Source organism: Erpetoichthys calabaricus, chromosome 11 (genome assembly GCF_900747795.2).
Source record: "Erpetoichthys calabaricus chromosome 11, fErpCal1.3, whole genome shotgun sequence".
In the NCBI taxonomy this organism is placed as follows: Eukaryota; Metazoa; Chordata; class Cladistia; order Polypteriformes; family Polypteridae; genus Erpetoichthys; species Erpetoichthys calabaricus.
In genome coordinates, this window is record NC_041404.2 from 61,733,571 (window position 1) to 61,758,699 (window position 25,129).

Sequence of the window (25,129 nt, forward strand, 5' to 3'; positions counted from 1 at the left end):
TGGCATTGCAAACGGCAGCGGGTCAGTTCACGTGCTTACGTGGGAGGCGTGATGATGCGATATATTTTGATATATATCAAAATACCCGCGCTTCGCAGTGGCGAAGTACTGCTTTAAAAATTTTATTAAGAAGAAAAGTAAACCTTTTTAAACTGAGGAAAATGAACCGGTTGTAATATGACCAAGCTGTGTGCTGAGTTTACTCTTGAGCATGAAGTCTAACGTGGTTTGTGCCCTTCAGAATGAAAACAGTTTGCATTTACCTCTTTAATAAAAGGCGAGCTTTTAAGCCTGAGAAATCACCCCGTAAATGCACACGTTTAATTGCACATGTGTTAATATGTATGCTTACACAGTATTAAAAGACACTCAAAAATTAACGTCATTTACCTTCGTTCCCACGTTTGACTCGTGCTGTACATCTCTTCCTTGTTTTTAGTTCACGTGATTACGTAGGAGGCGTGATGATGCGATACGTGACTCCGCCTCCTCCATTAGAGTATATGGACAAAAAACAGGTTCCAGTTATGACCATTACGCGTAGAATTTCAAAATGAAACCTGCCTAATTTTTGTAAGTAAGCTGTAAGGAATGAGCCTGCCAAATTTCAGCCGTCTATCTACACGGGAAGTTGGAGAATTAGTGATGAGTCAGTCAGTGAGTCAGCCAGTGAGGGCTTTGCCTTTTATTAGTATAGATACTTCGTTATAAAACACAAGAGTTTTTGTGAATTTCCCCTTGGGATTAATAAAGTATCCTATCTATCTATCTATCTATCTATCTATCTATCTATCTATCTGTCTGTCTGTCTGTCTGTCTGTCTGTCTGTCTGTCTGTCTGTCTGTCTGTCTGTCTGTCTGTCTGACTGACTGACTGACTGACTGACTGACTGACTGACTGGGTAGTTTCTCGGCCATCCGCCAATAGCGTCCCTTCTATGAAATCAACTGGGCAAACCAACTGAGGAAGCATGTACCAGAAGTAAAAAGACCCATTGTCAGCACAAATCTGCGAACCACCAAAAAATCCAGGATATATATTTAGATATGCTTACATATAAAATCCGCGATAGAGTGAAGCCGCGAAAGTCAAAGTGCAATATTGCAAGGGATCACTGTACTTTATACAGCCGTGTTTGCTACAAAAAAAAACACATGCACTGGCCCAACTGCAGTAGTACATTGTACAAAGGAGCACTACAATTAAATAACTGAAAGGTTAGAAAATCAGGGTCTGAAAAGATTGTTTTTTGTGACGGTCCAATTTACTAATCACTGATTGATGTCTTTTGTAGTCATCAGAGCAGAACATCCCTAGCAGAAGCTCTTCGCTACTTAACAGCTGTTCTATAGACAAGCACATTGTGTGGTGGGATACCTGAAAAATACTTAATCAACATCACATTCTGGAGATTCTTAGAATTTCATTTGACTGTTTCCATTGAAAGAAAATTTTGGCAGTCAGAATTAAGATATATATCCACATGGCTTTGCTGTGTACCTCCACCCCAACATATTGTACAGGGAAAAAAAATATTGGTGATTGATGCCAGCCACTCTGTGTCCACCAAATCTCACAGTAAACCACGAGACACAACTGTCAAAGCACAGGCCGCAATCCAGGAGAGATGCAGCGACTGCTGGTTTTGGTTTCAACCACCTTACTAATTACTGGTAGCCAATTACTGCTGCACATAGCACCTGCTTCTTTTGCATTCATTTTAAGCGACTTGCTTTGAGAGATTCAGAACAGTTTTTTTTTTCCCCAGAGGCCAGGCAGTAATGAGCAACTAGCTATTGACTCCTTAAAAGTAACTCGTCCAGGTTCCCTGATATTTAAAAACTTGAGAGTATACCAACTCACTCCTTCTGCATAGCGGTTCTCAAACTTGGTTTCCGGGGCCCCCATTTGGCTGCAGGTTTTTCTTTCAGCCAACTTCCTTGTTTAAAATGGACTCCTATCCTAATTAAGTAAGCTGTTCTTTCCCAGTTACTTTGTTTTTGGGTCATTGCAGGAATTAGAAAACTAAATTTGGACTTTTTTATAATAATGTACCAAAGATTTATATATGTTGCACAGGGATACTTTTAATATTTTTGGGTTTACCCTCATTTTCATTCTGCTTTTCTGTGTGTTCTGGTTATGTAATCCATTATTCACCAATGTGCACATTATTTCACCATTCTATGTTGTTTGCCTCAGGTATTTACTCTGCTTGTTGTTAACTGTTGTTGTGATTATTAGGAGACACTTTAGGGAACAAACTACACAGAAGAAGGGCAGAATAACAGAAAACTGCAAAGGGGAGTGAAGCAATTACAGTTACAGCATTAAATATAAATAGACCTAAATGTCTTGGAAATGTAAAAGATAGCCCTGCTGTGCTTTTGTAAATGCAGAATGCAGGAATGACCAGTTATAGAAATTACAATCACTTGGGGGGGATAATGGCTCACTAATTATGAAACTCACTAGGACAAAAACCTGCAGCCACGGGGTCCCTGTGACCAAGTCTGAGCACCACTGCTGTACAAGACCTCCATGTTGTTCGTGTTTGGTTCATACTTGTAAGAGCTGTAAGATTCAGCTACAGCTTCCCCTTCATCAGCTTCAGACTAACTGGACTGTTCCTGTAGCTATGACTTTAACAAAAAACACAAAGTGCCATCATCAACTTTATTAAAAAATATTATTCAAAACCAAGAAGCATTAAGCAAAATGGACATCACGGCCTTGACTTAATAAATAAAGCAAAGTACCACCAGCCTGCAAACGTCACACTGACATTGTCAATGCCAAGAACGGGCACCTGCCTCCTGGTGTTGTGACTCGCCAGCACTAACCACCAATCTTCTAACATAATACGCTACCATGACTGTCTGTTTGGCTGTCCAGGATTTTAAATCACCTGGAGCTCGCAAACCATTGGACCTATTGACCTGAAAGTTGGTACACATATACTATGTGACCTTTACTATCCACTTTCGCGGTGATGATTTTTATTAATCTTTTTATTTAATTTTATTGTAGAATCAATTCTCGGCAGCAGGGTGGCCATGCGGCGCACGTTCTCATTCCCTAGCATCTTTGTCGTCATTTCCCCAACCTCTTCATATCTTAATTGATTCTTGAGGCAGACTGAAGACTTAAGTGCCAGCTTAAGTGAAAAATTAAGAAAAACGTGCTAAGTAATTGTAACATAAAACTGACTTAATCAGTTTTAACGCAAAAAGTTGCTGAGGGAAGAAGAGAAGAAGCGGACCACTAGGGTGGAGAAAGAAGATCTGCTCAGGAAGCAGCCAGCGCATCAACCTCTGAGCAAATGAATGATAAACGTACAGTGAAAGAAAGAGGATGAGAACTATAAGTCAAGTGCAGTCCACCATTACTGGTACACAATAAAAGTCAGTTTTAAAAGAGAGGCCAACAGTGTCTTATGTACTGCCAATAATATTGCAGTGCAACAATAGAAAAGAAAAGAGTGTGTGCTACGATGATAAACTTAATCAGTTAACTATAATTTTAACATTTACTGTATGAACTGTATAAATGTTTTTCTTTTTCTTTAAAGAGTTGGCTATGCTGGGGACAACTTTGTGCGATACTCAGGAGCTACTATTACAATGGCACAGACACAGCGTGAGTATTTCAGTTCCTCGTGGGGACAGAAAGTAATAACTTTATTAAAGACATTCATTAAACAGTGCATTTCGATGTTTGTGACAGTTTTGTGGATCAAGGTAGCCGCTTTGTAGTTTATCTCTTTTAAATTTCCTAGTTATCAAAGTAAAAATGAATCTTGAAGACATTCTAGTGGCAAGGTTAGAAATGTAAACAAGTCTATACTAGAAGGTTTATTTCCAGATAATCGGTAAGCTGTTTGTTAAGAAAATAAAGCTACACTGACTCTCCTGATGTACTCTTCGTTGATCAGAGTGCTTCAAGGGGGCCACCACAGCCATCTCCTTTGTTGTGACTGTGCTGTTACATAAGGAGCTGTGCATGTGCAGGATGGGACGATCTGAGAATGGGTATTGGGATATGGCCACACTATAAAGTTACCAGACAGTGTCTGAACCGCCACTGCAGTGCCTGTAAAAAGCTGTGTAACATACTGGAAGGTGATTTATATGCCTTTTTATTTGTTTTTAACATTTAACATATAAGTAAATCTACAAAGGCACATCTTAGAATATGTGGAACCAACAATTTTCCTGGGAGGGTTTAATTATGAAACATTTTTTAATTAAAGATGGCTTCTTTTAATTAGCATGTCATTCAGTCAAGTGACTTCTCCAGGTCTCATGCAGCAGTGATAGGAATTCCTACCAATGTTTTATATATATATATATATATATATATATATATATAGATAGATAGATAGAGATATATATATATATATATATATATATATATATAATATTACTTTACAAACAAAAAAAAAAAACTTGTGCTGCTTCCTGGGTTCAGTGTTAAAATGTTCTTCTGCTTAATTTCCAGTGGTGGCCATGAGCACATGATTCAGTATTTAATTGAAACAATTCTTCTGGGTCATTGTGTTATCAGTGCTTCTGAGAATTTTAGATTAGGGCTCCATGCAGCCTTCTTTTGTTAAAATGTAGGGTAGGAGACATAATCCTGGTATTTAAAACTAAAATTGTCTTAAATAACTAAAGTATGGATAAGAATTTGACATCCCTATAATAAAAATCTACCAAATGTGGGGTAGCACAAGTCCTGCACCATCCATAAGAAAAGTTTTTCTGCAGTGGCGAAGATTATCACTTCATAGGTTCTTCAGTTATTGTTATACATCAAGTTTGAACTCATTCTTGTGCATTGTATTTTACTTGTGTTTACCGTACTGTACTTTGTGTCTGCCTCTTTCAGTTTTTGCTTGGGAGGCTTATGAGAAAGGCTCAGATGTCCATTTACAAGCTGACCCCACAAAGTTGGAGCTCTTACACAAGTCATTCAAAGTGAAGAAGGAGGATTTCAAAATGATGCAGAAGGAGAGCATCCTTGAGAAGGTTTGGGGTTCTTTAACTACTTCTTCTTCCATAGTTATTCCTATTTTATATGGGGTTGCTATTTAATATATATTATAATAAAAAAAATCCTGGGATAAGACAAGATGAGACTTTTTCAGGGAGATACTTTCATATCCTGCGAGAAGAGACATTGTACCAAGAGATTTAATCAGGCCTGAGGCCGGAAATAAAAGACAAAGAGTAGATGACAAAGTAGAACGTCATAAAGAATTCAAAAACATTGGTGCAATACACAGGCAGAGCAGGTTAGAGATAATGGAAGTACAAAAATTCAAAAGTATCAAAAAAAATGATAGTAAAGATCACATTTGCACTAACAAACGGAAATTATTACTTAGTGAAATAAAGGAACAGCGAAAAGAGATCAAATATATTGTTCGGATTTAAACTTTAAGTCGGAGACTTTTAGAACGTCTAATTCATGTTGCCATCAGGGAAAAGTAGTGTTTCTTCCCAATGAAGAGGCGTATCTGTGAGAAATAAAAGATTTGTTATTTGGTGAAAGTGAAATCCACATAAGTGAACGGCAGAGAGGCAAAGTGGCTGGCGTGTAGCGCAGGCCGGGGGGTTGGCGAGCGAAGCAAGTATATATATATATATATATATATATATATATATATATATATATATATATATATATATATATATATATATACAGTGGGGCAAAAAAGTATTTAGTCAGCCACCAATTGTGCAAGTTCTCCCACTTAAAAAGATGAGAGAGGCCTGTAATTTTCATCACAGGTATACCTCAACTATGAGAGACAAAATGAGAAAAAAAATCCAGAAAATCACATTGTCTGATTTTTTGAAGAATTTATTTGCAAATTATGGTGGAAAAAAAGTATTTGGTCAATAACAAAAGTTCATCTCAATATACCCTTTGTTGGCAATGACAGAGGTCAAATGTTTTCTGTAAGTCTTCACAAGGTTTTCACACACTGTTGCTGGTATTTTGGCCCATTCCTCCATGCAGATCTCCTCTAGAGCAGTGATGTTTTGGGGCTGTCGCTGGGCAACACGGACTTTCAACTCCCCCCAAAGATTTTCTATGGGGTTGAGATCTGGAGACTGACTAGGCCACTACAGGACCTTGAAATGCTTCTTACGAAGTCACTCCATCATTACCCGAGCGTTGTGTTTGGGATCATTATCATGCTGAAAGACCCAGCCACGTTTCATCTTCAGTGCCCTTGCTGATGGAAGGAGGTTTTCACTCAAAATCTGACGATACATGGCCCCATTCATTCTTTCCTTTACACGGATCAGTCGTCCTGGTCCCTTTGCAGAAAAACAGCCCCAAAGCATGATGTTTCCACCCCCATGCTTTATAGTAGCTATGGTGTTCTTTGGATGCAACTCAGCATTCTTTCTCCTCCAAACACGACGAGTAGAGTTTTTTCATCTGACAATATGACATTCTCCCAATCCTCTTCTGGATCATCCAAATGCTCTCTAGTAAACTTCAGACGGGCCTGCACATGTACTGGCTTAAGCAGGGGGACACGTCTGGCACTGCAGGATTTGAGTCCCTGGCGGCGTAGTGTGTTACTGATGGTAGCCTTTGTTACTTTGGTCCCAGCTCTATGCAGGTCATTCACTAGGTCCCCCCATGTGGTTCTGGGATTTTTGCTCACCGTTCTTGTGATCATTTTGACCCCACGGGGTGAGATCTTGCGTGGAGCCCCAGATCGAGGGAGATTATCAGTGGTCTTGTATGTCTTCCATTTTCTAATAATTGCTCCCACAGCTGATTTCTTCACACCAAGCTGCTTACCTATTGCAGATTCAGTTTTCCCAGCCTGTTGCAGGTCTACAATTTTGTTTCTGGTGTCCTTTGACAGCTCTTTGGTCTTGGCCATAGTGGAGTTTGGAGTGTGACTGTTTGAGGTTGTGGACAGGTGTCTTTTATATTGATAATGAGTTCAAACAGGTGCCATTACTACAGGTAACGAGTGGAGGACAGAGGAGCCTCTTACAGAAGAAGTTACAGGTCTTTGAGAGCCAGAAATCTTGCTTGTTTATAGGTGACCAAATACTTATTTTCCACCATAATTTGCAAATAAATTCTTTAAAAATCAGACAATGTGATTTTCTGGATTTTTTTTCTCATTTTGTCTCTCATAGTTGAAGTATACCTATGATGAAAATTACAGGCCTCTCTCATCTTTTTAAGTGGGAGAACTTGCACAATTGGTGGCTGACTAAATACTTTTTTGCCCCACTATATATAATTTAGAGAGAGAGAGAAAGATATAATATATATAGTTAGATGTACAGTTAGGTCCATAAATATTTGGACAGAGACAACTTTTTTCTAATTTTGGTTCTGTACATTACCACAATGAATTTTAAATGAAACAACTCAGATACAGTTGAAGTGCAGACTTTCAGCTTTAATTCAGTGGGGTGAACAAAACGATTGCATAAAAATGTGAGGAAACTAAAGCATTTTTTTAACACAAACCCTTCATTTCAGGGGCTCAAAAGTAATTGGACAAATGAAGTAACTAGAAATCAAATGTTCATTTCTAATACTTGGTTGAAAACCCTTTGCTGGCAATGACAGCCTGAAGTTTTGAACTCATGGACATCACCAGATGTTGGGTTTCCTCCTTTTTAACGCTCTGCCAGGCCTTTACTGCAGCGGCTTTCAGTTGCTGTTTGTTTGTGGGCCTTTCTGTCTGAAGTTGAGTCTTCAACAAGTGAAATGCCTGCTCAATTGGGTTAAGATCAGGTGACTGACTTGGCCACTCAAGAATTTTCCACTTCTTTGCTTTAATAAACTCCTGGGTTGCTTTGGCTGTATGTTTTGGGTCATTGTCCATCTGTATCATGAATCAATCTGACTGCTGTATTTAGCTGGATTTGAGCAGACAGTATGTCTCTGAACACCTCAGAATTCATTCGGCTGCTTCTGTCCTGTGTCACATCATCACTAAACACTAGTGTCCCAGTGCCACTGGCAGACATGCACGCCCAAGCCATCACACTGCCTCCCTCCACCGTGTTTTACAGATGATGTGCTATGCTTTGGATAATGAGCTGTTCCACGCCTTCTCCATACTTTTTTCTTGCCATCATTCTGGTAGAGGTTGATCTTGGTTTCATCTGTCCAAAGAATGTTTTTCCAGAACTGTGCTGGCTTCTTTAGATGTTCTTTAGCAAAGTCCAATCTAGCCTTTCTATTCTGGAGGCTTATGAGTGGCTTGCACCTTGCAGTGCACCCTCTGGATTTACTTTCATGCAGTCTTCTCTTTATGGTAGACTTGGATATCGATACGCCCGCCTATCCCCTGGAGAGTGGTGTTCATTTGGCTGGCTGTTGTGAAGGGGTTTCTCTTCACCACGGAAATGATTCTGCGATCATCCACCACTGTTGTCTTCCGTGGACGTCCAGGTCTTTTTGCGTTGCTGAGTTCACCAGCGGTTGCTTTCTTTCTCAGGATGGACCAAAAACTGTAGATTTTGCCACTCGTAATATTGGAGCAATTTCTCGGATGGGTTTTTTCTGTTTTCGCAGCTTAAAGATGGCTTCTTTCACCTGCATGGAGAGCTCCTTTGACCGCATGTTGTCTGTTCACAGCAAAATCTTCCACATGCAAGCACCACACCTCAAATCAACTCCAGGCCTTTTATCTGCATAATTGATAGTGACATAACGACGGACTTGCCCACACCTGCCCATGAAATAGCCTTTGAGTCATTTGTCCAATTACTTTTGAGCCCCTGAAATGAAGGGATTGTGTTCAAAAAATGCTTTAGTTGCCTCCCATTTTTATGCAATCGTTTTGTTCACCCCACTGAATTAAAGCTGAAAATCTGCACTTCAACTGCATCGGAGTTGTTTCATTTACCGGTAAAATTCATTGTGGTAATGTACAGAACCAAAATTAGAAAAAAGTCGTCTCTGTCCAAATATTTATGGACCTAACTGTATGTGTATATATATAATATAAAAATATATATATATATATATATATATATATATATATATATATATATATATATATATATAGATATATATATATATATATATATATATATATATATATATAGATATATATATATAGATATATATATAGATATATATATATATATATAGATATATAGATATATATATATAGATATATATATAGATACAGTAGAGTCTCGCTTATCCGACATAAACGGGCTGGCAGAACGTCGGATAAGCGAAAATGTTGGATAATGGGTGGTGTTAAGAAAAAGCCTATTAAACGTCAAGCTATGTTATAATTTTACACATTACGGGCCTAATAATCATGTTTTACAACAAAACAACAGAAAAAATTAACTGAAAAAATGAACTTAGCAACAAAAAATAGACTACGCTCACGCTCGCAACTTGCAGTTCTTGTTGCCGATTGATGTGTTTTTTAGTTTTTTTTGCGGTGGGACGTCAGATAATATGGAATGTCAGATAAGCAAAGGTCGGATAAGCAAGACTCTACTGTATATAGATATAGATATATATATAGATTTTTTTGACTGCTCCAGTAGTGGTTTTCCAGTTATTTTTACTGCCAGATGCCTTTCCTGATGTCCACCCTCCTCATTTATCTGGGCTCCAAAATGGAGGCTATTTTTTTTTTCTTTAACACATTGTTTAACATTTAAAATTCATTTGTAACAGTTTCTTTTGCAGTTTTGCTTCAGGGATTGATATATAATATATTCATTTTGAAATACAGACATGTCACTTGTGACAACTGTGTTGATTTTTTTTTTCTTTAATTGTTTGTCAACTTACTGTTTGGGTTTGCAGTATGGAGGGCAGGAACACCTGAATGTGCCTTCGAAAGAACTGCTGCTGGCACAGACCGAAGAGTATGTGGAGTACTCGAGACATGGCGCCGTCATCAAAGGACAAGAGAAGGCAGTTGTGCAGTCCAAGTATGAAGAGGATGTACTTGTGAACAATCATACAGTAAGTAGACAGGTTACACTTTGTTTGTCCCATAGCAAGTAGTCTTACCAGAAGGTCATGTTACAGCTTAACTAATGCATCCAAAATGATGCTGAAGTTCCTTGTGCCTAAGCTTTGTATAAAGGAATATCTCCTGACATCCATCCATTATCCAACCCGCTATATCCTAACTACAGGGTCATGGGGGTCTGCTGGAGCCAATCCCAGCCAACACAGAGTGCAAGGCAGGAAACAAACCCCGGGCAGGGCGCCAGCCCACCACAGATCTCCCAACATTTTGGGACATATTTCTTTAAAGCATCTGTGTCATTGAGTCCTTATTCAAAGTCTTTTTATCTGCCTGAAAAGACGAACTTGTTTCTCATTTTTTGTAGCCTGTACGTTTTTGTAAAATGGATTCCAAAACTGCACAGTATTCCAGAATCAGCCTAACAATTACATTCTATAGTTAAGTTCAGCCTGTCTTGAGCCACTTTTATTGCGATACACGATTTAACTTAGCATTCTGGTAGACATTTAAGGGTTGACGTGAACTTTGCTGAGCTCCTTTGATACTTGAGCCTTCTACCCCCTCTAGTTCCATCATGGGCCACACACACACCCATCCACAAGGCCCATTTGGATTTACCCATTACCCGAACACACATGTTCTTTAGGAAGTAAGAGGAAAAAAACAGAGAAAAATCCACATGGACATGAGGGGAAAATGAAAAGTCAACACAGAGAAAGACAGGGCTGATTTGAACTCAGAGTCAACAGCATATCCCCTGCATACACTTTCCCAAATGTGAAGCATTGGTTTATGTGCATTCATGCATAATCATCCAGAATTTTATTCTGTCCAGGTCAATCTGGGGGAAGTTTCAATGTATTCTAGAGTGTCTGCCTGTACACCTTCATAGATAGATAGATACTTTATTAATCCCAAGGGGAAATTCACATACTCCAGCAGCAGCATACTGATAAAGAAAAATAAAGAAAAATATTAAATTAAAGAGCGATAACAATGCAGGTATACAGACAGACAATAACTTTGAATAATGTTAACGTTTACCCCCCCATTCATGGTGTCTTCTTCAGATTTAAGTCGTGTTAGTTTAATTTTCACCAATTAATAACATTGGCACTTTCAACATTCGTGTTGCTTCATGAGTCGTTGGAACACAGGTGAAAGTAGTAGTAGTCGGAAGTAGTGCTGGGCGGTATGACCAAAATTCTATATCACGGTATTTTTTTCCCATGCATGAGTGGAGGTTAACCACATTTTTCCACTGTAATTTCTGCAGTAGACTGGCTAAGAATAACCTATTCCACTGTCATGAGAATTGTACATTGTACAAAAAAACATTTTAATGTGCACACAAGTATTAATCCAGGTTTGCATGACCCCATAAAGTGATAGTTTTCAAGGGGGTGGCACTAATGAAGAGAAGGAATCACATTGCATGACAGATGCAATCAAAATATAGAACCTTTTTATTGAACACATTTTGCAAACAACTTAAACTATAATTTTGACAACATATTTTTAACCATCCAAAGAGGCATTTAGACTTAGTCAGATATCCAGAGGTGCTTGTTAAAAGTTGTATTGCACTGAACATGTCTTAGAAAAGGAATAAATAGTAAATATATGTTTTGTAAACCAACTCCAAAAAATATATTTAAACATTGCATGCTTCTTCAGTCCATCTTAATTCACTTCAGGCTAACGGTAAACAAGCCTGTCTACGGTGCACTGTTCTGAATGGGACAGCAAAGCGCAGGGACACTCTTAGGCATACATGAACTATGCATCCGCGGGGGCCCCGACTTACATTTTTTTTTTTTTTTGTCGGGCTGTGGGCCTGGTGTCCCTGGCACTGCAGCCGTCTGTGCCAGTCCCAGGAAATTCAGTTCAGTGCATCTCTTAGTCTTATTAACAATGGTAATTTATTATTCAGATTGCAATCTTCACCTAAATCTCTAGTAATATTGTCATGCCGTCGTAACTTTGCCAAATGCACGATAGCAAACGTTAATTTTAGAGATTAGTTTCGGATTCATTCAGAGAGATCCCCATAAAATCATGAAATATCCCTATATTACCAACCTTTAACAGATCCAGAACAAAATCAATATTTTACCACTCTGCATACACACAAGCGTACATGTAGGCCTACTGGTCATCTAAGGCCTTTTCTGGACGTTTTATTAGAACACCTTCCTGAGCTCCGGCAGGGCCTGCACATTTCTGAACCACGTAGGGCCCCCAAACTGCTAAGAACGGCCCTGCAAAGCGTTACGCAGCGTCCTCGTCATCCATTAACCAAGCTTGGATCAGTGATTATAACGTGCAAGTATGAGCAAATAAATCCAGCCATACAAATGTTTTAAAAAAGGAACACACTGGAACACGTACAAAAATGTATGGTTCATTATATTGCCTTTTGTATTGTTTCTAATGTCCCGAAGGATTTAATTTTTTTTTTTCATTATTATTAACAGTTACTTGTTTATCTTACAGTGCATTTGGGGCTCTTATTGGAAAGATGGTCGATGGGGCTACAAGTGTTGTCACTCTTTTATTAAGATGTCTTACTGTACAGGAGAAGCTGGAAGACAAAATATGGTGAGTGTGCACAAAACGTAACTCCCAGTGGTTTTGTATTTTTGTTCATCCTTACAGTTTTTATAGTACAAGAGAGGTAGAGTAGGCCTTTCACCCCCACAAACATACCAACCTCACTCTCACCAGTTATCCAAACTCTTCTTCCTTGCTGTTTTTGTAGTACAGTAGGACCATTTTGATGTGAGCAGGCTGTTCAGACCACAGGCTCATCAGTGCCAGTCTCGTAGATTCTCCAAACGAACATCAAGATGTGAAGGTCCTAACAGTCCATTTCTTTACCACACTACTTGGTAGTTTATTCCATGTGTCTCTTCCAAACGTGTTTACAAAATTTGCCCTTAACAAGTTTCTCACTGTGTCCCCTGTTTGTTGTTGAAGAATTTATTTTAAACTAACAGCAGGGATCCACTGTACTAAAAACTGTCAGAGGACGTCATTCTCCTGTAGGGTTGAGTGCATTTTGGTAAACTAAATCCATTTTGCTCTTTTGTGTCAGTTCCACTGTAAATACCTTTTTGTGGTACCTGGTCATGAGGGTCAAATGTTCAAGTGATGGCTTTCAGAGCAGGCCTTGACCGAGTTCTACCCCTCTAGTTACTGCGTGGCATACATGCACACTTATTTTCAAGTGTGCATTGGCAGTAAAAATATTTGCACACTGATTTAGAGGAGCAACATGTTTTTTGTTGGTCAGATGTGCCTGTGAACATTTCTCTGCACTCAGTACCCCAAACTTGAGAGCAGGCATGCAATGTGGTATGGGCCCATACTTATAGACTGGTGAGACTGAAAAAGAAGAAAGAGCTGTCTTTATTATTTAAAGAAGCAGTTTACATGTGATATGTACAGTACATTGCCAAAAGTATTGGGACGCCTGCCTTTACACACACATGAACTTGAATGACATCCCATTCTTAACACACAAGCTTTACTATGGAGTTAAGGCCCACTCTTTGCAGCTCTATCAGCTTCAGCTCTTCTGGGAAGGCTTTCCACAAGGTGTAGGAGTGTGTTTATGGGAATTTGTGACCAGGAGAGCATTTGTGATGTTAGACGTGAAGGCCTGGCTCGCTCACAGTCTCCGCTCGAATTCATCCCAAAGGTGTTCTGTTGGGTTGAGGTCAGGGCTCTGTGCACCACCACCAAACTCGCTCATCCATTTCTTTGTAGACCTTGCTGTGTACACTGGTGTGTGTGCAGTCATGTTGCCATCCCCAAACTGTTCCCACAAAGTTGGGAGCATGAAATTGTCCAAAATGGCTTTGTATGCTGAAGCATTAAGAGTTATTTTCATTGGAACTAAGGGGCCAAGCCTAACCCCCCACCATAATCCCCCTTTCCCACCAAAATTTACACTTGGCACAATGCAGTCAGGCAAGTCCCATTCTCCTGGCAACCGCCAAAGTCATACTCATCCATCGGACACGTCTGCACTGCTCTAGAGTCCAGTGGTGGTGGGCTTTACACCACTGCATCCGACGCTTTGCATTGCACTTGGTGATGTCAGGCTTGGCTGCAGCTGCTCGGCCATGGAGACCCATTCCATGAAGCTGTCTCTCTACGCTGCACTGTTCTTGAGCTTTTGGGGGTCTGTAGCTATTGACTCTGCAGAAAGTTGCCGACTTCTGCCCACCTCAGCATGCACTGTCCCTGCTCTGTGATTTGACATGGCCTACCACTTTGTGGCTGAGTTGCTGTTGTTCTCAATTGCTTCTGCTTTGTTATAATACCACTAACAGTTGACCATGGAATATTTAGTAGCGAGGAAATTTCATGAATGGACTTATTGCTCAGGTTGCATCCTATCATGGTACCACACTTGAATTCACTGAGCTCCTCAGAGCGACCCATTCTTTCACAAATGTTTGTAGAAACCTCCTGCATGCTGAGGTGCTTGAGTTTATACACCTCTGGCCATGGAGTGACTGGAACACCTGAATTCAATGATTTGGAGGGGTGGCCCAATACCTTTGGCAATATAGTATATGTAATATATATATATATATATATATATATATATATATATATAATGTTTATAACATGTGCATTAAGCACCTAACATTGGTGAAATTGTTGGGGCCAAAATCCAAATACAAGACTTAATTAACTGTGTAGCATGTATGGGCTACATCTGGCAGGTTCTGAGACGTCTAAAAGTTTGTTGTATTCTAATTGTATTACCAGTTTTTCTTTTCTTTTTTTGAACCCTGAATTTTGTGAAGGCTTCAGTCTTCATATTCTTTTTTCTTTTGTCTTGGAGGGGGCTACTCTTTAAAGTGATAAACACTCCTGAGTAAAAGTATACTTGGTAAGGATGAGCGGGGTGTTTGGGCATTTTCTGTTATCTGTTATTCAATAGACACTGTAGAATAGTCTGTAGTGCCGTGTCTAAACCTACAAATAAAATTGTTTTAGCTTTTGTCAGAAACACAAATCCATCACTTAGCATGACTAACAAGTCATCGTCACCGAAATTTGGCTTCTCAGTAAGTGTAGTATGTTTGATCAAAAAATGGATCTAATTGTGTTTTAATGGGATTGGCTGAAAACTCTGTAGAAACAGATGCACATTCATTTGCAGTGGGCTGATCACTGATCATTGCCAAAGCACGTCTGTGTGACCAGCAGCGTTTGCATGTTTCTAGGGCACTGTTTGTGAGAGAACGTGACATCTCGTGCTGTGCTCAGTTGAGTGTCTGTGCAGGTGGCAGAGCACATGTTCACTACAGCCTGTGGAAAAATCAAATGTGTACATTAAGTGGATATGTGTACATTAAGTGGATAGTAATCTGTAGCTTTTCATCCCTCTCTCTGTAGGATGACACTCTGTGCATAGACAACGTTCAGGTGGAGCCCCAAAATTTTGAAGAGCCCAAATCTTTAATGGAGGTGAGTTTATTAGAAATTTAAATTTATTCTTGTTTAGGGTGTGCTGGTAGTCCCTTTATCTTAGTTGAATCCTCCTCTTCTTCTTCTTTTGGCTGCTCCCATCAGGGATTGCCACAGCGGATCATCTTGTTCCATCTCTTCCTGTCTTCTTCATCTTGCTCTACTACACTCATCACCTGCATGTCCTCTCTCACCTCATCCATAAACCTTCTCTTAGTTCTTCCTCTTTTCCTCTTCCCTGTCAGCTCTATCCTTAGCATCCTTCTCCCAATATACCCAGCATCTCTCCTCTGCACATGTCCAAACCAACGCAATCTCGCCTCTCTGACTTTGTCTCCCAACTGTCCAACTTGAGCTGACCCTCTAATGTCCTCATTTCTAATCCTGTCCACCCTCGTCACACCCAATGCAAATCTTAGCATCTTTAACTCTGCCACCTCCAGCTCTGTCTCCTGTGCCACCGTCTCCAGCCCATATAACGTAGCTGGTCTCACTACCACCATGTAGACCTTCCCTTTCACTCTTGCTGATACCCGTCTGTCACCAATCACTCCTGACACTCTTCTCCACGCACTCCACCCTGCCTGCACTTTCTTTTTCACTTCTCTTCCACAATCCCCATTACTCTGTACTGTTGATCCCAAGTATTTAAACTCATCCACCTTCGCCAACTCTACTCCCTGCATCCTCACCACTCTTCTGACCTCCCTCTCATTCACTCACATGTATTCTGTCTTGTTCCTACTGAATCATCATTCCTCTCCTCTGCAGAGCATATCTCTTCTCAACCTGCTAAAGGTTAAATCTTTTATTTTATGGCATTTGTGCCAAAAAGACTGTAACTGTAACTAAGGGCAGAATCTGACCAATCGCCACCAAGAAGAACACTGTCCACTGAGATCAATGTTATTTGGAGCTTTGAAAAGCTTATGGAATGCGGCACAACTTTGCTGGTCCAGATCGGTCCATCCAAGTAGCAGAGCTGAAAACCGATTGGTTGTTTAATTTCATACTTTTTGTTGCAAATGCATTCTTTACAGCCCTGCTCATTTTTGTAGTACAGTAATCCCTCCTCCATCGTGGGGGTTGCGTTCCAGAGCCACCCGCGAAATAAGAAAATCCGCGAAGTAAAAGCCATATGTTTATATGGTTATTTTTATATTGTCATGCTTGGGTCACAGATTTGCGCAGAAACACAGGAGGTTGTAGAGAGACAGGAACGTTATTCAAACACTGCAAACAAACATTTGTCTCTTTTTCAAAAGTTTAAACTGTGCTCCATGACAAGACAGAGATGACAGTTCAGTCTCACAATTAAAAGAATGCAAACATATCTTCCTCTTCAAAGGAGCAAACAAATCAATAGGGCTGTTTGGCTTAATTATGCGAAGCACCGCGGCACAAAGCTGTTGAAGGTGGCAGCTCACACCCCCTCCGTCAGGAGCAGAGAGAGAGAGAGATAAAAAAAATCAATACGTGCCCTTTGAGCTTTTAAGTATGCGAAGCACCGTGCAGCATGTCGTTTCAGGAAGCAGCTGCACAAGATAGCAACATGAAGATAATCTTTCAGCCTAGGTGTGCGAACAGCCCCCCTGCTCAATCCCCCTACGTCAGGATCAGAGAAAGTCAGCGCAAGAGACAGATAAAAGTAAGTTGGGTAGCTTCTCAGCCATCTTCCAATAGCATCCCTTGTATGAAATCAACTGGGCAAACCAACTGAGGAAGCATGTACCAGAAATTAAAAGACCCATTGTCCTCAGAAACCCGCGAAGCTGCAAAAAATCGGCGATATATATTTAAATATGCTTACATATAAAATCCGCGATGGAGTGAAGCCGCGAAAGGCGAAGCGCGATATAGCGAGGGATTACTGTACTAGGGTGTTGTACCATGTTAGCCATTATGGATATAGTGAGAAGTCTTGCAAAATGACACCTTTATTTAGTTAACTAAAAAGATTATAATATGCATTTTTCTTACCTGCTCATTTTTTAAATAAACCTTTTAGCCACTGCTACATGAATACATTTTACCAGTGCGGAGTGCTTGGATTCATTGATCAGATTTTTCCGCCATAGTATTGTACATCCAGTACGACACAATCAAGGAGTGATTCACTATGGTGGTCTGGCCCGGGCCTATGGTTGTAAGCACAAGGCTCTTTATATTTTCATGTGCTGGTTCAGTTAAGATCCAAGTCATCATTCTTAATGTTTAACTTTTGTCTTTTAGATACATCAGGAGAAACTGAAAGAAAAGAAAAAGAAAAAGAAGCAAAAGAACTGTGACTCGGACAGTGACAACGAAGAAGCAAAAAACAAAGAGAAACTAAGAAAGGTTACTGCAAATAATGTTTGTGCCATTGAATGGCTTAAATGTGTTTTTAATAGATTGATGCTTTTCATGTAATAGGGTCACATTAGAAATATTCAATTCACTTTGTTGTCATTATACCCTTGAGTGCAAAGCATATCTGTCAGTTCCAAAGATGTAGAAACATGCAGTGACAGTACAGTACAGTACAGTAGAGGGTACAAGAGCAAAGATTAAATTGTTCAATGGCAATAAAACAGCAATAAATATGCAGTGGTGTCAGATAAAAAGTAAATCCATCTCTGCAGTCCATCCATGATGAATCAGACAGTGTCAGTAACTGAGCTGTGTTGGAGTGTGACATTGAATTGGCAGTGCAGGCTGATTTGTAGTGTGGGTGCTTCCATAACAGAGTCTCGGTCAGGGATTAATCTGTTAACTTGAATATCATCAACTGCTTGATGGTCCGGGTGGTCAGTAACAACTGGTAGCGACTCTTTGGTACAGCAGTGACATGCTGTGTTATACAATACAATACCATTTATTTTTGTATAGCCCAAAATCACACAAGAAGTGTCTCAATGGGCTTTAACAGGCCCTGCCTCTTGACAGCCCCCCAGCCTCAACTCTCTAAGAAGACAACGGAAAAACTCCCAAAAAAAACCTAGTAGGGAAAAATGGAAGAAACCTTGGGAAAGGCAGTTGAAAGAGAGACCCCTTTCCAGGAAACACTTGGCTTCGTTTTCCAGTGCGTCCTTCACCAATCGTGGATACTTCGTTTTCATGTGGTCTGAGAATTTGCATTTCCTCTCGTTAGTGTTAACTGCTGGACGACATTTTTAGATGAAAGACTACGGCATATTCGTATAACAACAACAACAACAACATTTATTTATATAGCACATTTTCATACAAAAAGTAGCTCAAAGTGCTTTACATAATGAAGAAACGAAAAATAAAAGACAAAATAAGAAATTAAAATAAGACAACATTAGTATAACAAGTACGGACAACACAAAATGGCCAAGTGGGCATTGGCATGCAGCCGTGTTTTGTTTTCGATAAAACGTAGAGATGATAGCGTGCAATTTCAGCCAATAACACGTTCTAGTCAGTGATTAATGACAGCCGGACATTTTCAGCATTTTTAGGCAATGCTTGCTGGATGGAGGACACAACACGGTAAAGGAGGACATGTCCTCCTTTTGCTGGACATCTGGTAACCCTGTACTTGGATGAACTACGGTAACTGCATGAGACATTCATGTGGTGACCCCATAGTTTAAGAAAACCTGCACGAGTGTCATCTGTGTGGAGCTGGTAAACTTCATAACAGAATTTCAGTAGTCCGTCACCCGCACCCCTGCAGTGTTCTTTATGCTGATTTTAGCTCAGCTCCAAAGCACCAGGCAGGTAGCCCCAAGTTTGATTCACTGGTGGGGTACACCTTTTATACGGAGTCTGTAAGTCTCTTCAGAAAACAGATTGCCTTCACCTACGTAAGGCCATGTCACATAATGTGACTTTTTGGTGATTTTCAGTCGTAGCCTTCATTTACATAGCATTAGTGAATTGGAGTGAGTTGGCGGTGCGCTCCTGTTAAGGCTGTTCATCTAGTCCAACGATGGCCGATCCAACAGGTTTCATTTTGGTCTTTAGTCGTGGGCTGGGCTCTGTGTGCATGAGAGCTAACCACCAATGAATGCTCATCCAGAAGTACGATGAATCTAATGTAGCGACAAGGGTGTTTTGGACCCCATTAAAAGAAGAGAATCTTATCTGTCTGATGTCTCCCATTTCATGTACCACAACAAAATAGGTGAAAGGCTGAGATCTTGTCATACCTGCTAACCCTTCATCCATCAGGCAGCACTCTAGTGGCAGTTAGAAAAAGGGGGCACGCATGACTATGCTGGAAGGCTGGCACTCGGTATGTAAATGTGGCACGGGCAGCGTTTCTCGGTCATTTTTAAATCGATTTTGTTCGGCGATGAGATCAGCAAATCTGACAGACCCTGTGACTGGAAGTTGTGCAATGTGACATCTTGTTTAATAAGTGCAGTCCAACACTTGGATTGACTTCTAAGCTTCTCAGATCGCTAGCTAGTGCTTCATTTGTCTCAAGGAGAAATGTAACTTTTACAGAAGCTCTAGAAATATAATAAGCACCAGCACCCCCAGACACACATAAGAATTAGTGGAAATAGTGGACTCTAAGCTATTGACTTCCCGACAGTGTTCAGAAGCCATTAAGAAAGCTAACAGACTGTCAGATTATATAGCGCCTTGACGTGTGGATTACAAGTCACAGGAGGCTCTGCTCAACCTTTATAATGCACTGGTGAGGCCTCATCTGGAGTCTGATGTGCAGTTTGAGTCTCCAGGCTACAAAAAGGACATAGCAGCACAAGAAAAGGTCCACAGAAGAGCGACTAGGCTGATTAGAGGGCTACAAGAGTTGAATTATGAGGAAAGATTAAAAGAGCTGAGCCTTTACAGAGATGAAGAAGAGACCTGACTGAAGTGTTTAAAACTACAAAGAGAATGAGTCCAGTGGGTCAAGACGGTGACTTTAAAATGTGTTCATCAAGAGCATCGGGACACAGTTGGAAACTTGTGAAGGGGAAATTTCACATAAACATTGGGAAGTTTTTGTTTACACAAACAACGATAGACACTTGGAATAAGCGACCAAGTCGTGTGGTAGACAGTAAGACTTTCAAAACTCGACTTGATGTTTTTTTTTTGGAAGAAATAAGTGGAGAGGACTGGCGAGCTTTGTTGAGCTGAATGGCCTGTTCTCGTCCAGAGTTGTCTAATGTTCTAATTACAGAACCTTGAGACTTGGCTACAGGTAAGCACACACGATGAAGGTGTACTGCTGTTGTTATGTTGGAGTTTCTTCAGACACTTCTACTGCGTAACCCGCTAGCTGAAAGTCTCCAGTGCTGCTGGCTCCTTGTCCTGCACTTGGTGTGTTTTCTTGATAAGCCGTTTACCTTAATATGTGTCGTTCTGTAAGATGTGTCTGTAGTCTTAACCAACACGGCATGAAAAGAAGCCATGTGACGTTTCTCTCTCTTTTTTATTTTTTTACCCCCCTTTACTGATTGCTCCTCTTTTTCTTTTTTCCTCATTTCATTCAGGCCTTGAATGCCGAAGACGCACGTTTGAAACAAGTAGAAGAGCTGATGCAGGTGGACGAAAGAAAGCGGCCTTACAACAGTCTGTATGAAGTGCGGGAGCCCACAGAGGAAGAAATGGAGGCGTTCCGCATGAAACGCCAGCGGCCGGATGATCCCATGGCGTCATTTCTTGGTCAGTGAGGGAAAGACGTAAAAACATAACATTTCAAAATCAGACTTGTTTGAGACGCGAGGGACTAAACAGTCAAAGTCAGAAGGACAGATGAGTTTTTTGGTGGGTTTTGTACTGACTTGAGTAGGCTGGGACTTCTTTCTTTTTTAAACCTCTCATTATGGTATAAATTGCTGTGAACACTGTGGACGTTGTCCTTTGAGCAGTTACTTTCTCAATGTATTTTCTTTTTCGGTTGCACGTTCAGTAGTTACCCACTCGTATTCCATTGCGCCACACTCTCCAGCTAATCAGAGCCCAGAAGTGCGTTTGTGTTAATCAAGACTTTGCTTTTTCCTTCTCCCGTTGTCTCTTGTATTTTCTATAAATAGTTCATTAATGCTCTTGCTTGCTCTTGTATGTTATGGATTTAAGAGTGACCGTTGTTGTTCCTGTTGTCAAATCGGTTTGTTTCCATTGATCCATTATGTTTAGAAAGCTGGCGAGTTTGACACAAATTTCAAATGTCGGTCCTCCTCTCAGAGCCCTGGCAGTTCCCCATTGTGTCGTCAGGTGTAGCTGATCAATCTGCGGAGTTCTGCCCATCCTCCATGTAGGTCTGCTACAATGGCCAGGATGATCTCAGTTTTTATGTCCTCCATATTCAAGAGCACTGCGTGCAGGTTGTGACCGACAGGCCTGACTCTTTGTCCTCAGAGGCTGAGCAGTGCAGCATATGGCGCCTTGCTGGACACTTCTGATGGACCAACGCTTGTGTCTGCTCTCTTAGTCCAACAACTCCTGCCCTCATAAGGGGCCAAAGCTTCACTGTTAAATGAGATGATTGGCAGTGCCAATCCAGAAATTCCCAGCTTTCCAGGATCTCGAAGTAAATAAAATAATTTAAAGAGATGCTCAGATGGCTTTCTCATTTCTCATAGAATTCGTCCCACCAGGCTTCCAGCTTCTCCCATTCTCGTTTTTTTAGTTTTAAATTTGAATTCCTCCAGTCCCTCAATGGGACAGACAGTGGGTCCTGTTAGCAGCCAGCTGTGGCACATCCTCCCATGTTACCCCACAAGTTCTGAGGTCTTCCTGTATTGTGGCTTCTCCATGACTCTCTGTGTCGTTGGTGGCTTCCAGACATGCTGGACATGCGAGTCTGAAGATGTGACCTGCGACCCTTAGGCCTGTCCTTTAGCCTCTCTTGTCCCGATCAGTTTAATATTCCGCTGTTTGTTCCGTGATCTCTCCGGGTTACTTTAGGAATTCTCGTCAAGCATCGCTGAATGAACACCTCCGCATGGCGTGCTGCTTTCACTTGGCGTAGGTTGCTGCAGGAAGTTCAATTGTTGAGGGCACCGCAGCTTCATCTTTATACGAAAGCATAAGGTCTTGGATTTCCAGATGTTGTTCATCCCTTGCGTTAATGTCATTGTCATCCCAATCTTGTGTGGGGTTAAATAGTTTGTTACAGTGCCGATTAAAAGTATTCACCCCCTTGGAGGTATCCACGTTTTTTTGATCTACAACTTTGAATCACAGTGGGTTTAGTTTGCCAAGCCTCTTTGATGTCACCATGCGAAGTGCTCTGACTTAAAGACAAATGGGACAACACCAAGTGACGGGTCACATACAGTTGTGTTCAAAATGACAGCAGTCTGACATCACAAACCTGAACAGTCGCTGTGTTGGTAGAAATTATAAACTGCTCAAAAAAAATGAAAAGAACACTTAGAAAACCCATCAGATGTCAGTGGGAAATATGGATATGCTGGCCATCTGTACTGCGGTGGGCTGATATGGTGATGTGTGAGGAACGAAAGGATGGAAATGAAGATGACGAACCTACAGAGGGACACCCCGAAAATCAAAGGGAACAAAATGAGGTGGCAGACAGGCAGGCAGGCGAGTCCATTTGGCCCAAAACTCCAATTCATACTCAGTAGTTTGTAAAATTTCTCATGGTCTGAGAGTCCTTCAGGTGCCTTTTGGCAAACTCCAGGCAGGCTGCCATGTGCCTTTTACTAAGGAGTGGCTTCCATCTGGCCACTCTACCATACAGGCCTGATTGGTGGATTGCTGCAGAGATGGTTGTCCTTCTGGAAGGTTCTCCTCTCTCCACAGAGGACCTCTGGAGCTCTGACAGAGTGACCATCGGGTTCTTGGTCACCTCCCTGACTAAGGCCCTTCTCCCCCGATTGCTCAGTTTAGATGGCCGGCTAGCTCTAGGAAGAGTCCTGGTGGTTTTGAACTTCTTCCACTTGCGGATGATGGAGGCCACTGTGCTCATTGGGACCTTGAACGCAGCAGAAATTTCCTTCCCCAGATTTGTGCCTCGAGACAATCCTGTCTCGGAGGTCTACAGACAAATCCTTTGAGTTCATGCTTGGTTTGTGCTCTGACATGAGCTGTCAACTGTGGGACCTTCTATAGACAGGTGTGTGCCTTTCCACATCAGGTCCAGTCAACTGAATTTATCACAGATGGACTCCAATGAAGCTGCAGAAACATCTCAAGGATGATCAGAGGAAACAGGAGGCACCTGAGCTCAATACTTCTGGACATGTCCATCCATCCATTATCCAACCTGCTGAATCTGAACACAGGGTCACGGGGGTCTGCTGGAGCCAATCCCAGCCAACACAGGGCAGGAACCAATCCCGGGCAGGGTGCCAACCCACCACAGCTTATCTACAGGTGCTTTCTAAATTTTTTATTTTTAATAAATTTGCAAAAACCTCAAGTAAACTTTTTTCACGTTGTCATTATGGGGTGTTGTGTGTAGAATTCTGAGGAAAAAAATGAATCCATTTTGGAATAAGGCTGTAACATAACAAAATGTGGAAAAAGTGATGCGCTGTAATACTTTACGGATGTACTGTATAATTTGGAGTTGTGTAATTGTATGCTCTGCACATGTGGAGCTCGAGTGAATTCTCTGCATTGCTGCCTTCCACTCCTTTTCTGAGATACTGAGTCAGAGATCTTTAATAATAATAATAATTCATTACATTTATATAGCGCTTTTCTCAGTACTCAAAGCGCTATCCACACAGGGAGGAACCGGGAAGCGAACCCACAATCTTCCACAGTCTCCTTACTGCAAAGCAGCAGCACTACCACTGCGCCACCTGTGAGGACCCATTGTCCTCTTGGATCTTTGAAAGGGAGGGACTGTAAACTGGTTTTATGTATTTCTGTTCATTTTTTAAGCAGTTTATTCCTACATGCCAAATAATTTCCTAGTAGGTGTAGCAGAGTAATAGAAGCCAACCGACCTGACAGTCATGACCCGCGTGCTGCTGCTTCTGAGTCCCTGAATCCTTAATAACAGCAGCGTGGAGTTCAGTTGGTGAGGTCATCCATTTATTCATTCATTCAGCGTCAATGACGGCCCTGATTTAAGGAAGAAAGGCAGCAAACGTTGTCCACGCCGGTCAGAGTGCATCTCTTTGGAAGTCGGAGTAAAACGAGTCACTGCAGACATTGTTCAGAAGAACAGCATACAGTAATCCCTCGCTACTTCGCGGTTCACTTTTCGTGGATTCACGACTTCGCGGATTTTATATGTAAGCATATCTAAATCTATAATGCGGATTTTTCGCTGCTTTGCGGGTTTCTGCGGACAATGGGTCTTTTTACTTCTGGTATTTGCTTCCTCAGTTGGTTTGCCCAGTTGATTTCATACAAGAGATGCTATTGGCGGATGGCTGAGAAGCTACCCAATCAAAGAACGCAGTTAAGTTCCTGTGTGCTGCTGATTGGCTCAGCGACGGAGTGCTGCATTAACCAGGAAGTCTCATCTCACTCATTCAGCATTAACGTGCTCTTGCTACTGCATTCAGGGGATTATCACCTTCATCGTCATCATTTTTACTGCGCAGCATATTCATCACGTCATATATAACTACGTGTACTTCGCTATACAGTAAGTGTAAACTTATCTACCGATTTCATATTGCTTAGCAGTTATCCCTGTTATTAATAGAGTAAAGGGTGGGTTGTAAACAATACAGG

At 41.1% G+C, this 25,129-nt stretch overlaps 1 protein-coding gene across 1 annotated transcript in view; it reads left to right on the forward strand.

Annotated features, from left to right (window-relative positions):
• Positions 1-21,511, forward strand: part of slu7 (SLU7 homolog, splicing factor) — a 41,044-nt gene extending 19,533 nt beyond the window's left edge. The window contains exons 10-16 of the mRNA XM_028813169.2: positions 3,572-3,639; positions 4,891-5,030; positions 9,838-9,999; positions 12,506-12,610; positions 15,428-15,499; positions 17,732-17,836; positions 20,959-21,511. Coding sequence (XP_028669002.1) covers positions 3,572-3,639; positions 4,891-5,030; positions 9,838-9,999; positions 12,506-12,610; positions 15,428-15,499; positions 17,732-17,836; positions 20,959-21,138 — 832 coding nt within the window. The 3' untranslated portion in view covers positions 21,139-21,511. The remainder of the gene's footprint in view (positions 1-3,571; positions 3,640-4,890; positions 5,031-9,837; positions 10,000-12,505; positions 12,611-15,427; positions 15,500-17,731; positions 17,837-20,958) is intronic.
• Positions 21,512-25,129: the final 3,618 nt, after the last annotated feature.